Consider the following 22,950-nt stretch of genomic DNA (forward strand, 5'->3'; position numbering starts at 1 on the left):
TGTAGATTCTGTTCATGTATGTTCTCTGTACAGTGTACAATCTAGATTCTGCTCATGTATGTACTCTGTACAATCTAGATTCTGCTGATGTATGTACTCTTACAATCCAGCTTCTGCTTATGTATTTACTCTGTACAATCCAGATTCTGATCGTGTATGTACTCTGTACATTACAATGTATTCGGATCATTCAAGTATGTGGACATAAGTACACTAGCGTAAGAAAAACCAACTTCTTGATCTAAGCACATCTCGCCTCAAACCGTCTTAACAATTAATTTAAGGGTAAAAAAACACATTAATTATTCATTTTAAAAGGGCATATGTGTACTACAGAGATTTATAAATATTTTCAAGATTTTAAGGAAAATGGACCACTGATCTTCAAAATAATTTTTAGGAAGCCAACAAGATTTTGTAATATTTTAGTGGCCAAAAATATGCAATACACATGCAGATAATACATTTCTTTCTTCCAAAAAATAACATAAGTCTTAAACCAAGAAAGAATATACTGGATTTTAATGCGAAATTTTGTATGCATTTTTTTAAGACATCCACGAGACTCGAAAAAATTATAATTTGTCATAAATATTTAAAAATTTTATTCCCTTTAAGTTGGTTCCCATTACATTTGGCAATATTTTGTTCCTGACTGAAGAAAAATCAAATCATTTACAAAAACTAATCCTGAAATTTAAGCGAATCTTGAAAACAAATAAATATCAAGATTAACAAGAAGAGAGAAATAATAAAGAAAATAACCTAATTATCTCTGGTAAACCAGGATCTCGACATATGTACTTATGTCCGTAGCCAAACTCTGCTTCAAATTCGACAAATTCTGCCTGAAAAAATATTTGGATATTTATTGCTCCAATTGAATTTTTATTTTAAAATTAATAAATGGAGTAAACTCCATTTGTTGATTTCAAAATCAGATCGTTTGAATTTCCTCATCTGACTGTTAAATCTTATTAAATAAAATAAAACCTGCTGAGAGTACAATTTGAAATGGCATTAATGTTTCCAAGTAAAAAAAAATATTGTGAAAATTAAAATATTTAAATAAAATACTAGTGTGGGAAGTGCAAATATGTGAGGATATCTGCAGGGTGGCCAAAACTTTTTTGAACAAATCCGTACAAAAATCCGTTCATTTTCAGAAGAAATCTGTACAATCCGTACAATTTTCGAAAAAAAATCCGTACAATCCGTACAATTTTTTTTTTAAAAATCCGTACAATCCGTACATTTTTTTTTAAAAATCCGTAAATTTTTTTAAAAATCTGTACCATCAGTACAATTTTCGAAAAAAATCCCATTTAAAAAAAACATTAAAATTCAATTTTTCATTCATTGTCCTTTGTGTTCAGTTCATGTAAGAGGGTTTAAACTTCTTCAGCAAGAATCAATCAGTAAAAAATTGGCTTCATACATATATACAAACTAAATACTGGGTACATGATACTAGGTGCATGATACTGGATACTGGATACATGATACAGGATACTGGATACAGAAAACAGGATACAGGATACAGGATACTGGATACTGGGTACATGATACAGGATACTAGATACAGGATATAGGATACAGGATACAGAATCCAGGATACAGGATACAGGATACAGGATACAAGTTACAGGATACAGGATACAGGATACAGGATACAGGATACAGGATACTGGGTACTATATACTGGGTACATGATACTGGTTACAAGATACTGGGTAGGGAATACAGGATACTGGATACTGGGTACATGATAAGGGGTACAGGATACTGGGTACAGGATACTGGGTACATGATACTAGGTACATGATACTGGGTACATGATACTGGGTACATGATACTGGGTACAGGATACTGGAACATCTTCTTGGATAAGCAATCAAATAAGTACTTATGGAACATATTCTCAAATAAACACTTCTTGGACATATCTCAAAAATTATGAATGAATTTTGATTGTCAATTGAAACATTAATCAATCTAATATTATTTAGAATGCAGAAAATAAGTTAAACTAACTTCATTTTGACGAGAATTTTTTTTTAATTTTCATGAAAAATTTGCTGAAATGAGTGAAAACTTAAAAAAACGGTGTATTTTCCAGGATAAAAATCCGTACAATCGGTACAATTTGGAAACAAATCCGTACAATCCGTACAATTTTAGGGTTAAAAAAAAAACAATCTGTACAATCCGTACATTTTGACCACCCTGTATCTGAAATTTTTATTTTCTTTATCATTTCTTAGTATTAGATCAACAATACTCTCTTCTTAAAAATACACACACTTAAAAATTGTAAAGTTAATTTTCATTTATTTGTCATCATAAATACAAAATAATTATCAGCCAAAAAACAAATTTATATTGGTGTCATTATAGGGAGGAATTTATGCAAATTCTTAGTTGTTATACTCAATGGTGTACTCAGGAGTTTCTACACGAACATTGTGGGCCTTTCCATCTCCAAAGATTGAGGACAGAGAGCCGGATGATGTGCTCGACAAGGAGCTAGATCCCTGGCTAGCTGAGCTTGAAGCCTGGTTGAAGGACTGCTGTGTACTGGAAGAAGATACCCTTGAGGCTTCAAGAGCCTGTTGAACAGAAAGAGAAATTGAGGGCCTTAGAGCAGCAACAATCTGAGCAACAAGTTTGCTGGAGTCCAAGGATGAAGAAGATGTCTGAGACTGAGAGTTGACCTGAGAAGCTTGGAATTGAGCAGCTTGTTGCTGAGCAGCAGCAGCAGCAGCAGCAGCACGAGCTGCAAGAGCCTTCCTTACAGATACAGTAATAGAAGGAGTAAGGACCTCAATAATCTTAAAAACAATGGTGCTCTCCTCAGAGGTGGAAGCTGTAGAGGTGGAAGTTTGCTGAACATTTGAAACAAGGGTCTGCTGGCTTGCAGTTGAGATAGAATTGGCTTGCTGCTGTTGATTACTTAGTAGAGCAGACTGAACTGCAGCTTCAATACTAGGCACCAAAGCGTTCATTACATTTTGAACAAGAGTAACCTGCTGAGAGGAAGAAATGGTTGAAGTTTGAATAGCCTTTTTAGCCTGGGATTGCACAGCTGCGACCTGAGATTGAACAGCAGCAACTTGGGAATGCACAGCTCCAACCTGTGATTGAACAGCATCAGCATTTGTTTGGAAAGTTGAAGATTGATCAACCTGAGCAGTTCCCTGGTTAAATCCCTGTTGTTCATTGGACTCAGTGAACAAGTTCTGGTTGGATTCTTCATTTGTGTTAGACTGGAAGGTTGCTCCAGAAACTCCATAAAGACCACTAGCTCCATAAGAACTACCAACTCCATAAGAAGAGTTTAGTTCATAACCAGAAGAAAGCTGGTTTGCAGTGCTTTCTTGCTGATGATTGCTGGACTGTTGAGAGGAGGAGAAGCTTGAGATAGAAGATCCATAGGAGCCAGAGTAGTCGGTGTTTCCAACTGTTCCAGTAAAGTCAACAGGTCCAACAACTTCCTGAGAGGCAACAACGTTGATAGATGCATCATCTCCAAGTGCTTGAGCAATAGCTTGATCAATGGCAGGCTGGAGATTCTTCATGATGTTATTAATGACAGTCTCCTGATCCAGGGGAGTTGCCACTCTTACTGCTGATGGTGCAGCAGCTGCCAACCCAGTCAAAGCAAACACAAAAAATAACTAAAAAGATAATAATTAGATAAATCTAAGAAATGAACGATATATATATATACAAATGAAGAATTCAAAATTTAAATGAGAATTTTTTACTCTTGATAAACACAAAAAAAGATGGACTGGGAAAAAAAGCTTTTTTAATTGTTTTTTAACAATGCAAGATTCACAATAGTAACCTTAAAACATTTATCTGATTAATAATATGGAAGATATTGTCGTTTTTCTATGATTAGAAGTTTTTAATTCTGATAATTTATCTATGTTTTCCAGCAGTAGAAATACGCAAGTCTCTTTTGTAGAGAAACCACAATTGAAAATGACCAATTTTCAAAATAAGTAACATTAATATCTAATTCAGACTTGATCAGACAAAGGTTTTGAAGGTACTGTTGTGAACCAGGCATGGCCATCTTAGTATGGAGGGTCACTTGAAATTAGGCTTGAACTTCCTTTAACTTTTAATGAAGGTTAAAAAGTGGCATATTATTACAAAAGTTAGTCCAACTTAGATATTTCTAATACAAGACATACAAATTTCTGATGAAAAAGAAGCTTCACCTTGGCCATGTTTCTCTTAGACTGTCCCTGGAATCAGTGAAGCTTCTCCAACATTTCCAACCTTATATACACCCAAGCCGTGCCGCAGACAATGCTTGACAACAGAGATTTTAACGATAGAGCTCTCCTCCTTTCTAAATAATGTGCCGGTCTACTGTTGGTTAAAAAAGCGCGGTCACATCACTAAAAAGGTCCTGTTGAGAGGGACTGTAATGCACCCACTAGGGGGGTCTTCTATATTGATGGTTTAACTACAACGTGGTTTAGTTTAGCTCTTTTAGTCATTTTTACTTTTTCATGCATGAAAAAAAAATTATGGAACAAATTTAATGTTATATTGACGAGTAAGTGTAAAACCTTTTAATCTATTTATGAATACCACAGGAGACCAAATATTTCTAAAGATATAAAAAATATGGGCAATAGCAATAAAGAAACCAAGAACGGGAGAGAGCACCCCAACTCTAGCAGGGGTATGTATATATTACTTTTTCAAATTATTTATTTTAAAATGAAAACAAATAGTATTGCAACATTGAATACTGATCAGGGATGGGTTTTACTTAACTTGAAATGAGAATACCCCTTACACAAACACACACACACTCACACACATACACCTGACCTGTTCTTATCTTATGGTTTACCAGCCCCCCCCACAATCCATTTCTTCACATCTTGAGACTTTTTAGCAGAGGGTTTCGGACTTAAGAAAGTACATATGAATAGGACTGATGATTCTTATATACGGGGGGGTGGGGGCGGTACTATATAATATGGTTTTACATTAAAAAAAATTCTGTGCTTCGGAGCGTATACAGGAATTAGTACGTTGGGGGTCTTCCACGATCTATCTTTCATTTCATTTCATTTCAATGGCTTAATCCTTTTATTCAAACAAAGAGCAACTTAAGTTCTTAACCCCCCCCCCTGTAGCGCCACCCCGTTTACTGGATTTGCAAACAAAAAAAATCATTTAGTAAATCGCATTGCAGATTCCAAAATGCATATTGCGAACATGGTACGTTTAAACAAGAGTACACTAAAAGATTTATATGTCTGAATTTAAACTGCAAAGGTTGTCCACATTCTTCCGTTCTAGCCTGTGGTAAAATGGTAGAAAAGGGGGAGGGGTTGTGCACAAATTGCGATAAGGAGGCAGGTAAATAACACCAACTGACAAAGGCTTGAACCTTCTCGATAAAGAGACAATTTCTGTCCCAAAAAACTTAACAGCACTGCGAACCAAAAGTATAGTGTTCTTTAATTCTTAGGATGTAAAATAAAAACTAGAGGGGTTGGACGAAAGAATTTCTAAAAAAAAACCATAAACGATTTACAAGAAACCTCTGCAACAAATATCTGATTAGAACTGACCCAACTCTCAGGTTTTGCTCATCTTGAATTATAGTGCAGAGAGATTTAGGGACGTAGTTGAACCAAGTAGACCTTGTTGAGCCACTTCTCTTGTGTCTCAGTTAATGTTTAAGAGAGATGGTTGAACTGAGTCTACGTAGTTGAACCAAGTAGACCTAGTTGTGCCACTTCTCCTGTGTCTCGATTAATGTTTAAGAGAGATGGTTGAACTGAGTCTACGTAGTTGAACCAAGTAGACCTTGTTACACTTCTCCTTTGTCTCGGTTAATGTTTAAGAGAGATGGTTGAACTGAGTCTATGTAGTTGAACCAAGTAGACCTTGTTACACTTCTCCTGTGTCTCAGTTAATGTTTAAGAGAGATGGTTGAACTGAGTCTATGTAGTTGAACCAAGTAGACCTTGTTACACTTCTCCTGTGTCTCAGTTAATGTTTAAGAGAGATGGTTTAACTGAGTCTACGTAGTTGAACCAAGTAGACCTAGTTGTGCCACTTCTCCTTTGTCTCAGTTAATGTTTAAGAGAGATGGTTGAACTGAGTCTATGTAGTTGAACCAAGTAGACCTTGTTGAGCCACTTCTCCTGTGTCTCGGTTAATGTTTAAGAGAGATGGTTGAACTGAGTCTACGTAGTTGAACAAAGTAGACCTTGTTACACTTCTCCTTTGTCTCGGTTAATGTTTAAGAGAGATGGTTGAACTGAGTCTATGTAGTTGAACCAAGTAGACCTTGTTACACTTCTCCTGTGTCTCAGTTAATGTTTAAGAGAGATGGTTGAACTGAGTCTACGGAGTTGAACCAAGTAGACCTTGTTACACTTCTCCTTTGTCTCAGTTAATGTTTAAGAGAGATGGTTGAACTGAGTTTACGTACTTGAACCAAGTAGACCTTGTTACACTTCTCTTGTGTCTCAGTTAATGTTTAAGAGACATGGTTGAACTGAGTCTACGTAGTCGACTACAGCAACATATTCATAACATTTTCTCGCAGGAAAAAAACCCAAAAAAACTCAAATTACTGCTTAAACTTGCATCTTAGGGCAAAATTTACTCATAGAAAGATTAGTTAAAAGAATTGTAAATTCATTTAAATTGTTTTTAGATCAATTGGTGATTCAAAATTAAAATCAATGAGTGAAATCACAGATGTAGAATATAAACATTAACATTCTTCAAAAAATAAACAAATACTTTGATCGATGATAAAACAAGATTTAAACCAAATACATCCAAATACCAAGATCAGATTCAGGTGGAATTTCAAATATGTAAAAAATACCTTCACAGATATAAAATTACTCAATAGGGATATTGAATAAATCATTTTTGAGAAAGAAAAAAACAGGTTTTAGATTTTTCATTTAGAGAATTATATTAAATAAAGGATTGGATGAGATGACAGATTGGATGAGATGTGGGATTGGATGAGATGTAAGATTGGATGAGATTTAGGATTGAATGAGATGTAAGATTGGATGAGATGAAGGATTGGATGAGATGAAGGATTGGATGAGATGTAGGATTGGATGAGATGTAGGATTGGATGAGATGTAGGATTGGATGAGATGTAGGATTGGATGATATGTAGGATTGGATGAGATGTAGGATTGGATGAGATGAAGGATTGGATGAGATGAAGGATTGGATGAGATGAAGGATTGGATGAGATGAAGGATTGGATGAGATGTAGGATTGGATGAGATGACGGACTGGATGAGATGTAGGATTGGATGAGATGAAGGATTGGATGAGATGAAGGATTAGATGGGATGAAGGATTGGATGGGATCAAGGTTTAAAAATATTAAAAATTGCTTGAGATCAAGATTGGATGAGACAAAGGGTATTACATCAAGTGTTAGATTTTATAAAAAGAAAGCTTTTATGAAAGCTTTTATGAAATGCAGCATTTCGTTAAATGTAGGAAAACGTATGAATAATTTTAAGCGCATTCCAGTCTGATGGCAATTACTTCTATTCTTTCATATTTTCATATTTCAAAGTAAAAAATCTTGAGTTAAATCAACGATTTTTTATTTTCTTCATTTTGTTGTCTTTATTCGATTTGGATTCGTTTACATTGAAACTTTTAATAGAAGTTCCAACCTGTCATTAGTTAAAGTTTGCTTTTTTAACTTTGCAATAATATTATCCTTAAATTTTTTTTTTAAAACGAGCATTTTAACGCTTTCGTTTTTGGATCGTGTTGAGTCGTTTTAGATTCGTTTTTTTACATATATTTTCTGTCAGGGTTAAACTTTTGCAAAATGTAAGAAAAACAGCTGTTCAGAATTAAAAAAAAAAATAAAACAATAGCTAGGCCTGATGTGGACCCTGACAGGCAAAAAAACGATCCAACAAACGAACCAAGAAATCCATGTAAAAATTAATATGATAAAAATATATGAAAATTGCACCAACCTCAGGCCATTCTTTATTTCTGGTGAGTAGAGCAGCTTCGTGCAAAGCTTTTCCTAAGAGAAACGGAACCACTGCATCATCCCTGCAAGCAATATTTAGTAATTTTTCAAAAATAATTGAGAACGTTATTTCACGTGACCCAGTATCCGATTTACAACGATTGTCATGAGATACATCAGTGTTCTATCAGAAACTTGACTATTCTTATTTGAAGTTTTTTTTGTTGAAGATTTAAGCTGTAAGACAATGTCAGAATTCAACATGTTTTATGAAAAATTGTTGCTTAGTTAGACCAAATAGGTTGTCAAGTACAATAGATGGCAACACAGAATGCGTACACTTTCAGTACAGCTGTTTAAACGTCATAAGTGTCAACTCAAATTTTCTCTCTGACAAAACTATAAATAAAAGTGATATTTTTAGACCAAAATGTTTATTTTTTAGTAAAATTAGTGCAATTTTATATGTTCTTTATTTCTGTTTATACACTTTTTCATTTAACGTTCTACAGACTAAATAACGAGGTTGAAACTGATTTTGTACATAACCCTTTAACATTGTAATTCGAAAGTATAACATATTTCAGAAATGTTTGATGCTATCTTTGGAGAAGTGCTCTGGAAAGGTCTAATCGAGGAAAAACCCCCAGATCCGGGGAAATACAGGCAAAAAGAAACGGTAATTTTCTTATGAAATGTCGTCTTCTAAGGATATTTAATTTTTTTTCTCAAATGTCGTATTTTACTATTTTTGGGAACATGTAATAAATATATAAAATTTTTCGAAAGCGCTTTATTTATGAAATTATTGGAGTCTATATATTATAAACAGGGTGTCCCAAACAAAAATTTAGAGCAGGGGTATTGGGTACTGCAGAGGCACCAATTTTTATTAAATGTTCACAATCATGTTAACAATAAAAATCTTGATATTTCAGTCATTTATTTCCAGGCATTCTTTTTATGTTACAATCACTTCTTTAATTATGGAGTTTGAGCCGAAAAATCGATTTCCCAGATTTTTCAAATTTTGATTTTTTACATATTTTCATTTTTTCATAAATAACCAAAAAAATCACAAATTTTCGTACATTTTATGTAAGTTATCTGTTGCAGCCAAAACTTTGGATCTGCAAAGTGTTTTGTGAGATAACATGTATATTATATTTAAATTTCGCAAAATGGATGTCTGTGTGATTTGTTTTGATTAAAAACGACAGATTTTTTTTTTATTTATTTTAAATCCATCAAGGGGGGGGGGTACTTTAAAGGTATACTTTGAACATATACTAAGTCAACATTACATTATTATGAATTAAATAGTATTTTTGGTCTTCATTAATTATATTTTTTCATTTAGGGGGCAGGCGAAGAACTTGTTTTGTGCCTGGATGCCGTCCACCCCCTGGGACATCCAGATTTTAATTTCCAAAGAACAAAAAGAAGCAGAAATTGTGGCTGAATTCTTTGAAAATTGACGACACTAATGAAATCGGAGATAGCAGAGTGTGTGCTCTTCATTTTGCTAAGTCTGATTTTAAGCCAAATTTGAGGACTTTTTCGAAACTTCCAGAAATCTCCCCTGCAAGGAAATTTCTCTTATCCTCTGCAATCCCATCAATAACTGTAAAAGAACCAAGATCTCCATTATCAACCTTTTTGTAAAATTCCAAATAAAAGGGCATCTAAGTAAAGAAACAAGGTCATCACATGATACTAAATTTACAACAAAAAGGCCAATTTATGTTTTAATAAATGGTTAAAAATATTTTTGTATTTTTATTATTGTTTTTTGTTGTTGTTGTGTATGATGATATAATGTGTATACGTAAGTCAATGTTTAACCCACCAAAACTTCGTCACTTTTAAAACAAGGTAATCCAAATGATTTTTTGTAAAATTCGTATAAAGTATGAGTGTTTCAAAAAGTTAGAAGTCTAAATTTTCTTAAAAATTAGCTGGCTTTAGAAATTGAACAGTAAACCTATAATAACCCTAGAAATATTTACTTTAATGCTACTTAGAGGGCTGTGGCCTGGACGTCCCCCCCTCCCTCAGACTATTTAGTTTACATAGATATACAGTGAAAAAAATGAAACCACCAAACGGCAGTAAAAATACTCTAGCTAATTTTGAGTTGTAAATATTTTACGTATTCCAACAAAGACGACATTTATCTCCACCGAATCTTGGAAATTATACCAACTAATTAGAGGACATGTCGTCTTTCTTTTTCATTTGACACATATGACGTTGTGCGCAGTTGGTCGATTTTTCTGTTGCCATCTATTGTACTTTACAACCTATTTGAGTTAGACGTTAAATGAGTACCAATGTTGTTGTTTTTGTAACCATTGAATTATAGTAAATATGTAAATGAAAATTGGCTGTGAACTTATATTGGTCACATTTAGAATGGGTAAGGTACGTGTTATCTACTAATTTTGAATGTTTTAACGTTGCTTTTAGTGTCAAACATTGTGTCGAAATTGTTAAAACTCTAACGGGGGGGGGAGGATCAGAGATTAAATGAAGCAGGACACCTGCACCATTGTGAGTTGGACACGCCCAGTTTGAAAACGTAGGGTCATTTGAAATTACGCTCAGAAACCAAGTTAATATAACTTTATTCGAAAACAAAAAAAAAATATAAAAGTTTTAGCTGTAAACTCAAGTTTTACACGCGAAAATCTTTTCTTTGTACATATAAATCCAAAATGTCTTGTTTTTAATGCCGGCCTATTAGACGTTTATCGGATTCAAACAAAGCACAAAAACTTAATATAAATATATAATATACACTGATACAGCTCAAGTGCACGGCGTTGCACGTGGAAAAAAATTAAATTTTGAAAAAGACAAATATATAGATTTTTAAAGAAATAAAAAAATTATTTTTATAAGAAAATATTGATTTATTTAGCCTATGTTACTCCCCGGGCACCCATGGATTCCCTCAATAATTGTCAGTCCATTCGGTCCAGCTGTTTGGCCAGCAATAGCCAACATATAAATAATTTAAATATATAGGAGTGAAGTACTTTATTATATAGAAGATAAAATATGAAGAAACCAACTTACTTTGCATGAAGAATGAGTATCGGAATGTCTACAACCGATATTCGTTGGTCAGATACAAATCCAAGATCGTTCTTCTCCAATGCTAGAAAAAAATAGCTTAATTTATTAGAATATAAATACAATTAATTTAAATATTCTTCACAAACTGAAAATATTTTCACTTGTTATTTTGTGAAAAAAAAATTTTCACAGCAAACTTAAAATTCAATTTTAAAATATAAAAATCTCCCAGATTCTTGTTAAACTTCTTACAAAACATATGAAAGTTAAATTTAGACTTCTGCAATGAATAAATCCTTTAAAAGATCAACTAAAAGATTTGACGAAGAAAGGACCCAATGTCCACTTCTGGGAAACACGAATTGAAGAAAATGTTCTGCATAAATTTCGTTCTGTAGAAATAATAAATCAATTACCTGAAGTGAAAAACCAGTCAAAATAAGGCATCTTTCGCCAAACCCAAGCCATGGGATGGTTACGGACCTCATCAAATATGTTGTTGAATGGAGACTCTAAATAGTAAAGAGTTAAAGGGATAGACCGCCAAGAAAGCGAAGAAAATAGTTAAAGGGAGAGACCGCCAAGAAAGTAAAGAAAAGTAAATTGTAGATTAGAAAATTAATATTCATTTCAGACCAATTATGTTTACTTGTGCATAATTGCTGATAGTGTTCTAAACCTTTGTTAAAAAATTCTTGAATTGTGGATATCGAGATCAAACATAGATATCCAAGAGACTAATCAGATTCCCCGCAAAAGTAAACGAATTTCAAGTGACTGTTGACTGACATGTCAGATTCATAACGGTGCTGTTAATCTAGGATGAATTCATTACTTTTTTAGATACAAAATTAGATAAGTACTTCCCAAAGGTGTTTTACCAAGTGGCAACTTCCCAAAGGTATTTTACCAAGTGGCAACTTCCCAAATGTGCAATTTTCCAAGCGGCAACTTCCCAAGTCTGTCCTAGCCGCTGCCCTCGGCCCCCATTTCAGCCTGCAGCGCCTCAGAGGGCCTAACCTAACCTTTGGGAAGTTGCCGCTTGGGAAATTGCACATTTTGGAAGTTGCCGTGCTTGGGAAATTGTCACTTGGGAAGTCGTCCTTGGGAAAATGCCTTTTGGAAAGTACCTAACACCAAAAATTATGTTTAAATCTGTTGAATGTAAACTAACCAAGGATGAGTCCATCAGGTCTATTTCCCTCCAAGCATAGATCTGATACAAGATGCGAGGATACTGCTGTACCTAGAGAATGTCCCCAGACAATAAGCCTCGAGGTTCCAACCTTCCCTCGAATCCATTCATAAACAGCCTGAATAAAATAGATAAGAGGGTTTATTCATTAGTAGATTTAAAGATGTTAGGTACTTCCCAAAGGCTTTTTCCAAAGCGGCAACTTCCCATGTGTATTTTACCAAGTGGCAACTTCCCAATGTGAAATTTCCCTAGAGGCAACTTCCCAAGCCGCGCTCAGCCACCTAGCATGTTCTAGCCGCATGGCTCGGCCTTATTGCAGCCTGCGGTGCCTTAGTGGGCCTAACCTAACCTTTGGGAATTTGCCAATTGGGGAATTGTCACTTGGTAAGTCACCCTTGGGATGACTTTGGGACAATACCTAACACCGATTTAAGTCAGGTCTCAGAAACTGCTGATTTCATACAAAATCGTAATTTTCTATCCCTTTTAAAATCTTTGCAATCTGATTCTAAGCTTATCAAAGTAAGAAATATTTCAGGTTTCAAAGATACAGGAATTTTAGGTTGACCGAGTGTTCACTTTCTTTGCAAAATAAGAATTTTAAGGTTTTCATCGAATAATTGATAATTAAGATAAAAATTTACTAATTTTCTGTTTTTGTTGAAAAGCATTTTTTTTAATATTTACTCGATACTACAATAATCTTGATTTATTTTATGAAAAACTTGAAAATTGAAATATTTCTTGATCAAGAAAACCATTTACATCTAACTTGGGTTTCTCTCCATTTTTAATTCTTAAATATTATGTTACTAAATTTAATATTCAACTTATATAACAATCTATAGTTTGTAAGCACTAATCTAAACAAAATTTTCTCTTAATAATTTTCTAAGAAACTTTTCTTTTGGGTCAGAACTTGCTACATAGAACACATTCAATGCTAAAACACAATTTTTTTAATTAATTCTGATAAATTTACCTTAGCATCGTTCACCACAGCAGTCTCATTTGGAGCTTAGAAATCCAGATTTAATTTTTAAATAAAATAAATATCAGATTCAATCTTACCACTTAAACTAATGATCCCTTTATTTTTAAGCTAAAGGAACTGTAAGCGAAATTGTAATTGACAATTTACGCAAAAATGGCCGTGTCCGAATTACAACGGTACCCTTAATTAAAAGGTTTGTTTAACCAAGCATGAACAAGATACAGGGTGGCCAAAACTTTTTTGAACAAATCCGTACAAAAATCCGTACATTTTTAGAAGAAATCTGTACAATCCGTACAATTTTCGAAAAAAAATCCGTACAATCCGTACAATTTTTTTTTAAAAATCCGTACAATCCGTACATTTTTTTAAACCAATCCGTACATTTTTTTTTAAATCCGTACATTTTCTTTAAAAATCTGTACAATCAGTACAATTTTCGAAAAAAATTCCATTTTTGAAAAATAAACATTAAAATTCAATTTTTCATTCATTATCCTTTGTGTTCAGTTCATGNAATCAAATAAGTACTTATGGAACATATTCTCAAATAAACACTTCTTGGACATATCTCGAAAATTATGAATGAATTTTGATTGTCAATTGAAACATTAATAAATCTAATATTATTTAGAATGCAGAAAATAAGTTAAACTAACTTCATTTTGACGAGAATTTTTTTTTTAATTTTCATGAAAAATTTGCTTAAATGAGTGAAAATTTTAAAAAAAACGGTGTATTTTCCAGGATAAAAATCCGTACAATCCGTACAATTTGAAAACAAGTCCGTACAATCCGTACAATTTTAGGGTAAAAAAAACAATCCATACAATCCGTACAATCCGTACATTTTGGCCACCCTGAAGATATCCATTATGCATGTTTTTTTTAATTATTTACTTTTCTTTGCGGCTTCTCGCGAAAGTGACACTCATTCTTAAACCCTTCGCTATTCAGAAAAATGTCGGTATCTTCCACGTTAAATTTTAATTAAATCTTTTCCTATTTGCGTGGAGTCAGCGTATCCTCTGTAGTCAAATGTGATCACATGATAATTCATATTCCTACAACAAGGGACTATCAACTAGGGTTGGGATTTCGTTAGTATCGGGGTCTTTTTGTACTTATAAAAGGTTCGACAAACTTTTAAAAAGTTTAACAAATTTCGAAACAGTGTATTCTAATCATTTGCTTCTCTTACATTATGTGAAATTTTAACCCTGAGAGAAGATATTTGCCAACTGTATTTCAAGACTCCTTCAAGATCAGACGTTTTCAGATGAGCAAAAAATATTAATCTAAGGGAACTGTTTCAGTAAGGAAGGTTATAGGTACACTGCTGTAAATCATGTATAATTCTTAAACTAAAATACCTGAGTAAATTGTATAATTCTTTTCTATGAGGACCAGCACGATTGTTTGAATTACCATGCAGGTATAGGACTACAGTTCTGAAAATATGACTGTATGTAATCTAGCTTTTAGTTGTTATCCTCAAGTTAAAACTTTTTTAATTAGGGCATCTCAGCTGGTGAACTTACATCAGTTTATGTGAAAGAGCGGTATCCGAACCAAAAGTGTTTGCTTTTTGTATAATTATGAATAATAGAAAATGTTTCGAACCTATTATCTCCCAGTTTGCTGAGAAACCACTCCTCAGATCTATCCTTGTTGCTTCCCTGAACAAATATAAAAAATTCATGTTATAAATATCAACAAGGTTTCTACTTTCATTTCATCTGTGCCGCAAGCAATCTCTTATCTGTATATAAACATAAAGTATCTGTATATTTGCGATAAGTGTCTGTATGTTTACAGGAAGTATCTGTGTATATTTGCAAGAAGTGTCTGTATATATGCAGGGTATCTGCATATATACAGTAAGTATCTGTATAATTACAGGATGTATCTCTATATCTACGGGAAGTATCTGTATATTTACAAGAAGTATCCGTATATCTACGGGAAATATCTGTACATACAGGAAGTTTCTGTATATGTGGCTAAAGTTCCTGAATATATACCTAAACTAACTGAATATCTGCCGGAAGAACCTGAATATCTACCGGAAGTGACTTAGTATCTGCCGGAGTACCTGAATTCTACCTTTACTACCTAAATATCTGCCGGAAGTACCTCAATAACTGCCGGAAGTACCTGAATATCTACCAGAAGTGCCTGAATATTTGCCAGATATACCTAAATATCTACCGGAAGTACCTGAATATCTGCCGGAGGTACCTGAATATCTGCCGGAAGTTCATGAATATCTATATGAAGTACCTGAATATCTGCCGGAAGTATCTGCCAGACACCCAGCTTTACTCCTGGTTCACTTTCTAAGTAGAAGTTTCTACTTCCGGGCAATCCTTCACTCTCAGGGTCAGAGAAGTTTACATATCCAGGAAGTCTGAAATATAAAAATTTTATTGGTTTATTTTTCCAACAGACAATTTTTAAGGCTGGAGAGGAGTATTTTTGATTAAGAATAGGCTTAGACTTGGTGCACTCTTATGTTCTAAAATTCAAACATCTTTTTTATCTTTTAGTTTCTTTAGCATAATTTACCCCAACATGTTCACACAATAATACTAAAATATCAAGCAGTGGATTTATAAACGTTTTTCTGTAAAAATATTTCAAAGGAATTTTGGGCCTGAATAGTTCAGAGACGTTTATTGGTTCCAAATAAACAAACATACAAAAAAAAATGTCAAATATATTCATAAAAAAAACATAATTTCTGATTTAATTGTGAGTTTCATAATTAGAAAGAAATCAACCTGACAAATTATAGGAAGATTAAAATGTCTCTGTATCCAGGAAATTACCTGACAAAGGGAACAAAGACTGTAATGTCTCTGTATCCAGGAAATAAACTGACAAAGGGAAGAAAGATTAAATGTCTCTATGTCCATGAAATTAACTGACAAAGGGAAGAAAAACTAAATGTCTCTGTATCCAGGAAATTACCTGACAAAGGGAAGAAAAACAAAATGTCTCTGTGTCCAGGAAATTACCTGACAAAGGGAAGAAAAATTAAAAGTCTCTGTGTCCAGGAAATTACCTGACAAAGGGAAGGAAGACTAGATGTCTCTGTATCCAGGAAATTACCTGACAAAGGGAAGGAAAACTAAATGTCTCTGCATCCAGGAAATTACCTGACAAAGGGAAGGAAAGACTAGATGTCTCTTTATCCAGGAAATTACCTGACAAAGGAAGGAAACCTAGATGTCTCTGTGTCCAGGAAATTACCTGACAAAGGGAAGGAAAACTAGATGTCTCGGTATCCAGAAAATTACTTGACAAAGGAAGGAAACCTAGATGTCTCTGTGTCCAGGAAATTACCTGACAAAGGGAAGGAAAACTAGATGTCTCTGTATCCAGGAAATTACCTGACAAAGGGAAGGAAAACTAAATGTCTCTGCATCCAGGAAATTACCTGACAAAGGGAAGGAAAGACTAGATGTCTCTTTATCCAGGAAATTACCTGACAAAGGAAGGAAACCTAGATGTCTCTGTGTCCAGGAAATTACCTGACAAAGGGAAGGAAAACTAGATGTCTCTGTATCCAAGGCGTATATTTAAAGACGAAAGGAAGAGCTATGAACAGGAAGATTACAAGATAAATCAACAGCTTTACAATATCCAACAAAGTCCTGTATAATATAAGTTTATTAACGTTATTAAAAAACAACAGCAGGTATGTATATTTTCCTAATATTGGAACAAATTTTATATTTATAAATTAGTTTGTAATTAACTTACAAAAATCATGTTTATTTGTTTTATCATTTTCAAATTATCCCAAAGTATTCAACAAAATAATGTCACAATTTTATGTTACGCGGCCCTTTAATTAAAAAGGAAAAAAATGCGACAAATTTTTTACTTTCTGCAACTTTATTCCACAATTGAATGCTGTTCTTTGTTTTTTTATAAATATTTTAATACTTGGACCCGTATGTTGAACGGATCAGGATTCAGGTTAGCCCATGAAGAGTTACTTAAAGGGCCCGAAGCGTAATTTCAAGTGTCCCTCAATGCAAATAAAACAAAGGCCAATTTACAACCTTAATCTGATTTTAAAAATGTGGAAGATAACGTCGTTTTTCTGAATCAAAAAGTGTTTAATTCAGATAATATCTTTGTTGTTTAATATACGCAAGTCACTTTTTCAGAGTAACCACAAATGCAATTAAATAGTTTGAATAACAAAACATTGATAACTCATTCAAGGGTAACGTTGTAAATCGGATATTGTCATCTTTCATAGAAGGGTCCCTTTAAGTTACACCTAAAATTACGTGAACAGTCCCTTGAAGAATGTGCATTTTGTGTTCTTACCATCCCCTGTAAAAGAGAGCCAATGCAAGGAGAAGCCAGACTAATCTCCTGAGTCCCCAGTTCTCTTCTCGTAATTTAGAAATCACGTGTTTCACGCGGAACTTTTTTACTTTCCTTAGCTGTACATCAAACCATATTAATCAAGAATAATTATAAAGTCACACATTTAATTTTAGTTCGACATTTTTCTTTATTAATAAACAACACTTTTTTCTGTCGAATTCATGCGAATAAAAAAATTACTTTTCCTAAGATCGGAATTTTAAAAAATGCAATTGTAAATGTTGAATTGTAAATTTCCGGAAACGACTAAATGAATATTTTTTTATTTTTTTTTTGGGGGGGTGGTGGTTAATATTCCCTCTCCCCCCATAGGACTAGGCTTTAAAAGTTGATGGCATCCCTCTTTCATCCCGGCTTTCATCCTTTCCTTCATCCCGGGCTTTGGTACTAGAGATTCGGGCTCCATCCTTCTTATATACTTGGTCTCGTGTTCTTCAATTTAGAAACTGAAAATTCAACTGTTAAAGGGCCTGGAGACGTAATTTCAAGTGACCCTTCATTTGTAGAGGACCATGTCCGATTCACAGTGGTACCCTTAAAACCTTTGTCTGATTGAGGATAAATGATACAACCTTATCCTTATAAGTCTAGCTGACCGTTGATTAAATTCAATTGTGGTTCCTTAATACGACTGATCTGCGTAAAGAAAAAATAGTCAGAATAGTAAAACGTCTTTACCTATCCTCATTGTTGCTAAGACGTACACCTGAAAGGCCGAAAATGCGTTATGCATTAAGACATCCTTGAGTGTCATGTTCAATTTACAACAGTGCCCTATAAACCTTACAAGGTAATAAGCAACGAGTAAGTTTTTTTTTCTATCTAAAAATTACAAATTTAGTTTGTGGTTTCTTTGACAAGAAATTTACATGCACATTTGTTCAGCAGCTAAAGCAACCAAATTGTCAGAATATAACACTTCACAAGATAGAAAAACTAAGTTATAATTGTCATTGTTGCTCAAATAACTGTCTTAAAGGATACCATTGTCAATCAGACAAGCCCCTCTTCAAATAGAAAGTGGCAAAATTGCGGTGTCGGTCCTTGTTTATTTATGGTTTAATCGCAATATTTAAAGTCGCATTTTCTGGGATAACTAGAGAAAAATATATTTTCATTAAAACTATATTCTCCAAAATAACCTAAACATTCATTTTGTTTTTACAGGCTGAAGTGAATTAAACTTAAAAATGTGTTCAAGGGACTGTGACGTAATTTTAAGTGACTTTCTAGTTATAGATTGAACGGTCCGATTCACAGCTTTGTCTTATCATTTATGAATTAGATATCCTCGTCTCTCTCAAAAAACTTATTATTTTCAATTGTGGTTTCAAACAAGAACACTGCGCATTTCTACAACAGCTGAACGAATGAAATTTAGATTTACAGAACTGAAATTTCAGGCTAGAAATACGACAATATCTTTCCGATTATTGATCAGATAACGGGGTTAAGGCATGCTCCTATAGCTTTAAATGGAGGATGGTCACTTGAATAATAACGACACACTCTATAACGTATTTTTATGGTCTAAGGGGAAAAATCTTTGAGGAGAAAACGAATTTAAAAATAATATTAATTGGGAGGGGGGATACTTAAAAATACCTTCTGGGGTAATAATTCATTGAAACATGCAAGTGGGTATAATAAACCATATGCATGGTATGGTAGAGGGAATATAACCTAATAGGCTATTAGGGCACTTCGCGCCCATCTCTTATTTCCATTGTGAACATGTTCACTTTTATGTAAATTGTAAAACAAAAATAAACAAAAAATTCGCGGATTTTAAAAGAAATTTCGTGGATTTTCTAAATTTTTAAAAATAGAATTTTGATGGAGGCTAAGTTTTGAAGATTGGATCACCCATAAACCTTCCCTGGGGTCACGCGAGGTCTCACCAAAAATTTGGGCCCGATCGGTTTAGCTTTTTTGAAGTTTATTGGATACAAACAAACAAACAGACACCCAGACAAGCTAAATTTATATATAGATACAAGGTAAGAATACATATATATAAGGATGCATGGCATGATAAAAGGAATGAATGTCTGATATCTGGAAATAAGATCTCATGGATCCCACTGACCGATCAACTGACCAAGAATGTTTGGAATGTTCACTGTTTAGGCCTAAACCATATAATACAGGGTGCAAGTTTTCGACAATAGGGGGGGGGGGGGGGAATAAAGAAAAAAGATTTCGCTCTGTATTTAACGTATTTAACCTAATATCATTTTTTCGGCGAAATAACACACATGAAGTCCTATTATTTGGAAGATACAATTTATTAAAAACTTATTTTTCAAGGAACTATATATACCCCTGCACAGCTGAAGGGAGGGGCAGAGAATACTAGAAGGGTGGGCCCATAGTCCATACGGTGCACAACGTCTATACAGCCTGTGCAGTGTACAATTTGTACAGTTTAAAGGGAGTGTTCGCGAAAAATGAAAGGGGGTATAGGCTTAATGCGATAAAAAAGCGCTTTTGATTGCTACTAATCTTACTTCTATCTGTTGCGTCTTTAAAGAGATAATTGTTAAAAACGACTAATACCTAAGAACGTAGTGTCCATACTAAATTCAGAAAGATGCAACATACGACTCGGATCGTTAAAAATCTATTTAATTTCAAACAAATCATTCAGATATTACAACCTATGGTCATCGATTATCTTTCGCCACATTTGTATATAGTTGATTTTTCATAATATGTTTTAATTGTTATGATCTGAGAGTTACTTATAAAAACATTTATTCCTGTTTCGAGGATTTTTGGTAATGAAGCGACATTTTCATATTTTCCAGGAATGTTCGAAAACAAGTTTTAAGCTAAATATTATTTTAAAAAATAAAATCAAAACATATTATGAAAAATCAACTTTATACAAATGTGGCTCGAAGATAATCGATGACCATAGGTTGTAATATCTGAATGATTTGTTTGAAATTAAATAGATTTTTTACGATCCGAGTCGTATGTTGCATCTTTCTGAATCTGTATGGACACTACGTTCTTCGGTATTAGTCGTTTTTAACAATTTTCTCCTTATAGACGCAACAGATAGAAGTAAGATTAGTAGCGATCAAAAGCGCTTTTTTATCGTATTAAGCCTATACCCCCTTTCATTTTTCGCGAACACTCCCTTTAAGAATCGACAAATTATTATAAATATTAATTATATGAACCAATTCATTTCTGATTAAAGGGACTGTCATTGTATTTTCAAGTGGTTCTCTATTTGTATGGCATAACCGATTCACAAAAGTGAACCTTAATCTGATCAACAATGTGGAAGCTGCAGTCGTTTTAATTCGTTATGGCCTCAATTGTCTCTGAAGCAAGATACCACAAATGAAAATAATCAGCTGTCAAAAACAAAAACATAGATATCTAATTAATACTTGATCAGACTGAGCTTTTAAGGGTATGGGTGTGAATAGGACATGTCACTCTATCAATGAAGGTTTGTTAAAATTACGTCTATAGTTCCTTTAAAAAAATGAAAAAAGAAAAAAGGGTGGGAATAAAATTGTATTTTTAGTTTAAAAGTAAGCGGAAATTTCAATTTGCAGATATAGGTCAACGTTTTTTATTGGCTTGAGCTGGAACAGGAAAATATACATCCCTGAACTTTTCTAATTGAATACATTGACGAACAGTTTAGTTGCAAATTTTTGAATAAATAAAAGAAGAATCGATGTGTAAAGGTTCTGTTTTCAAAAAAAAGTTTTTCTTTATTCTCAAACTTTCTTGCATTTCATTCAGAGGAATCACTTTCATTCACAAACACAGAGAAGATGCAACAAGAACCCATTTATCTATTGTTTACAATTAATGTTCTACACCTAGACAATTTATGGGAGGGAATCTATGTAATGTATGTATAATTATATTGTATATAGACATTCCTAGTCTCTCTGTCCGTTAGTATCAAATAAACGTAAAAACGGCGGAACCAGTCGGGTCCAGATTTTTTACGGCAACCCACATGACCCAAGGGACAGTTAAAATTAAAAATGTTTTTTTTTTTGAAAGGGCGCCATTTCTAATAGAAAAATCCGTAAAAATTTTAGAATGAATACGAATGGAGAATTCCATCGCAACAATTAGTAGCTTGAATTGATAGGAAGGGGGTAATGAAGCGCCTAATGAGCCTAGAATTCCTCCCAGATACTGTTATACTCTTTAAACGTTAACAAAGATATGGGGGTTCATGTGTGTATATTCTTTGAGGAAATAAATAAATTTGTAAAGCTAAAGATTGTGGAAATACTGATATTGTTGTTTTATTACCTCACTATCTTACGTTTTCTTCTCAAAGAAAGCATTCTAAAATCTGAAATTTTTAGTAAACTAGAGTTATGAAGGGTAATTTTATGAAATTAACATGTTAACATACTTCTTTATAAAAGGCTCATGGATTAGATTAAGCCCAATGCTAAATCCTTAATTGCAAGCTATGGAATTTGAAAAATGACATGAATATTTTTTTGTGTTAAATTTCATTTCAGTAAACTAAAAATTGCAGAAAATCAGGTACAAAAACAAATGTGGTTTATAATTTTCACATATTATTAATAATTACATCAAAATTGACGATATCGTGTTACGTTATTTACGTAATTACGAGAACCCCGGATTTTTATCCACAAGATTCGAGCATTTTTATGAATGTGGAATCCGCAACGTTTTCTTCACTCGTTTCCATCTTGTTTGTCCCTTAGGCAGTCCTTAAATCTAAACAAAAAGTAATATTTTTGGTTTTTCTAAATATGGAGGATTTTGTCTTCATCATTCATCATCTATCAGAGATGGTTGGAAAAATTTCAAACCTGCTGTTTAAACGGTGAAATACTTTTAAAACCTTTATTTTTAAATCGAAGGTTAATTCATTTTTCGCAATAACTCATAAAGGATTATTTAATTAAGTGAAAATGATTATGATATTTTCGTTTTCTTTTTAAAAAGAGACAAATTCCGTCATTTTTCTTCCTTTACATAAATCCGCAAGCTAATTATGAATAGATATAGAATTTGAAAATATTCAAAATTTACAGAGAAGAACGACGAAACTTCATTTATGTTCAGATTTAATTTTGCACATCAATAAAATGTTGATCCTGGGATAAACCTACGGACCTTTCTTCGAAGAGTGATAGTTCTGATATAAGATCCGTGATAGCATTCATGAGAGCATCCTGCGGAGTGTAGTCAGATGTCGTCTAAACAAGAATAATA

At 33.5% G+C, this 22,950-nt stretch overlaps 2 protein-coding genes and 1 long non-coding RNA gene across 3 annotated transcripts; 1 reads left to right on the plus strand and 2 right to left on the minus strand.

The window, feature by feature from the left end:
- Nucleotides 1-19: 19 nt before the first annotated feature.
- LOC111698625 (monoacylglycerol lipase ABHD12) lies at nucleotides 20-22,053 on the minus strand. Its single transcript, XM_023469001.1, has 15 exons — nucleotides 22,006-22,053; nucleotides 18,047-18,152; nucleotides 17,644-17,762; nucleotides 16,833-16,955; nucleotides 15,580-15,706; nucleotides 14,920-14,975; nucleotides 14,670-14,747; nucleotides 14,299-14,360; nucleotides 13,285-13,319; nucleotides 12,279-12,417; nucleotides 11,521-11,616; nucleotides 11,105-11,186; nucleotides 8,025-8,106; nucleotides 766-848; nucleotides 20-266 (listed from the first exon to the last, which is right to left on the minus strand). Exons 2-15 carry the CDS (start codon nucleotides 18,110-18,112, stop codon nucleotides 242-244), a joined length of 1,173 nt encoding a protein of 390 aa, XP_023324769.1. The 5' UTR covers nucleotides 18,113-18,152; nucleotides 22,006-22,053; the 3' UTR covers nucleotides 20-241.
- Nucleotides 2,312-4,335, minus strand: LOC111698624 (serine-rich adhesin for platelets). Its single transcript, XM_023469000.1, has 2 exons — nucleotides 4,233-4,335; nucleotides 2,312-3,677 (listed from the first exon to the last, which is right to left on the minus strand). The coding sequence occupies exons 1-2, from the start codon at nucleotides 4,239-4,241 to the stop codon at nucleotides 2,418-2,420; spliced, it is 1,269 nt and encodes a 422-aa protein (XP_023324768.1). The 5' UTR covers nucleotides 4,242-4,335; the 3' UTR covers nucleotides 2,312-2,417.
- LOC111698630 (uncharacterized) lies at nucleotides 8,633-9,445 on the plus strand. The gene is made up of 2 exons (XR_002764574.1): nucleotides 8,633-8,702; nucleotides 9,384-9,445. It is a non-coding gene; the product is annotated as an uncharacterized LOC111698630 (long non-coding RNA).
- Nucleotides 22,054-22,950: the final 897 nt, after the last annotated feature.

The sequence above is a fragment of the Eurytemora carolleeae genome, unplaced genomic scaffold (genome assembly GCF_000591075.1).
Source record: "Eurytemora carolleeae unplaced genomic scaffold, Eaff_2.0 scaffold140, whole genome shotgun sequence".
Classification (NCBI taxonomy): domain Eukaryota; kingdom Metazoa; phylum Arthropoda; class Copepoda; order Calanoida; family Temoridae; genus Eurytemora; species Eurytemora carolleeae.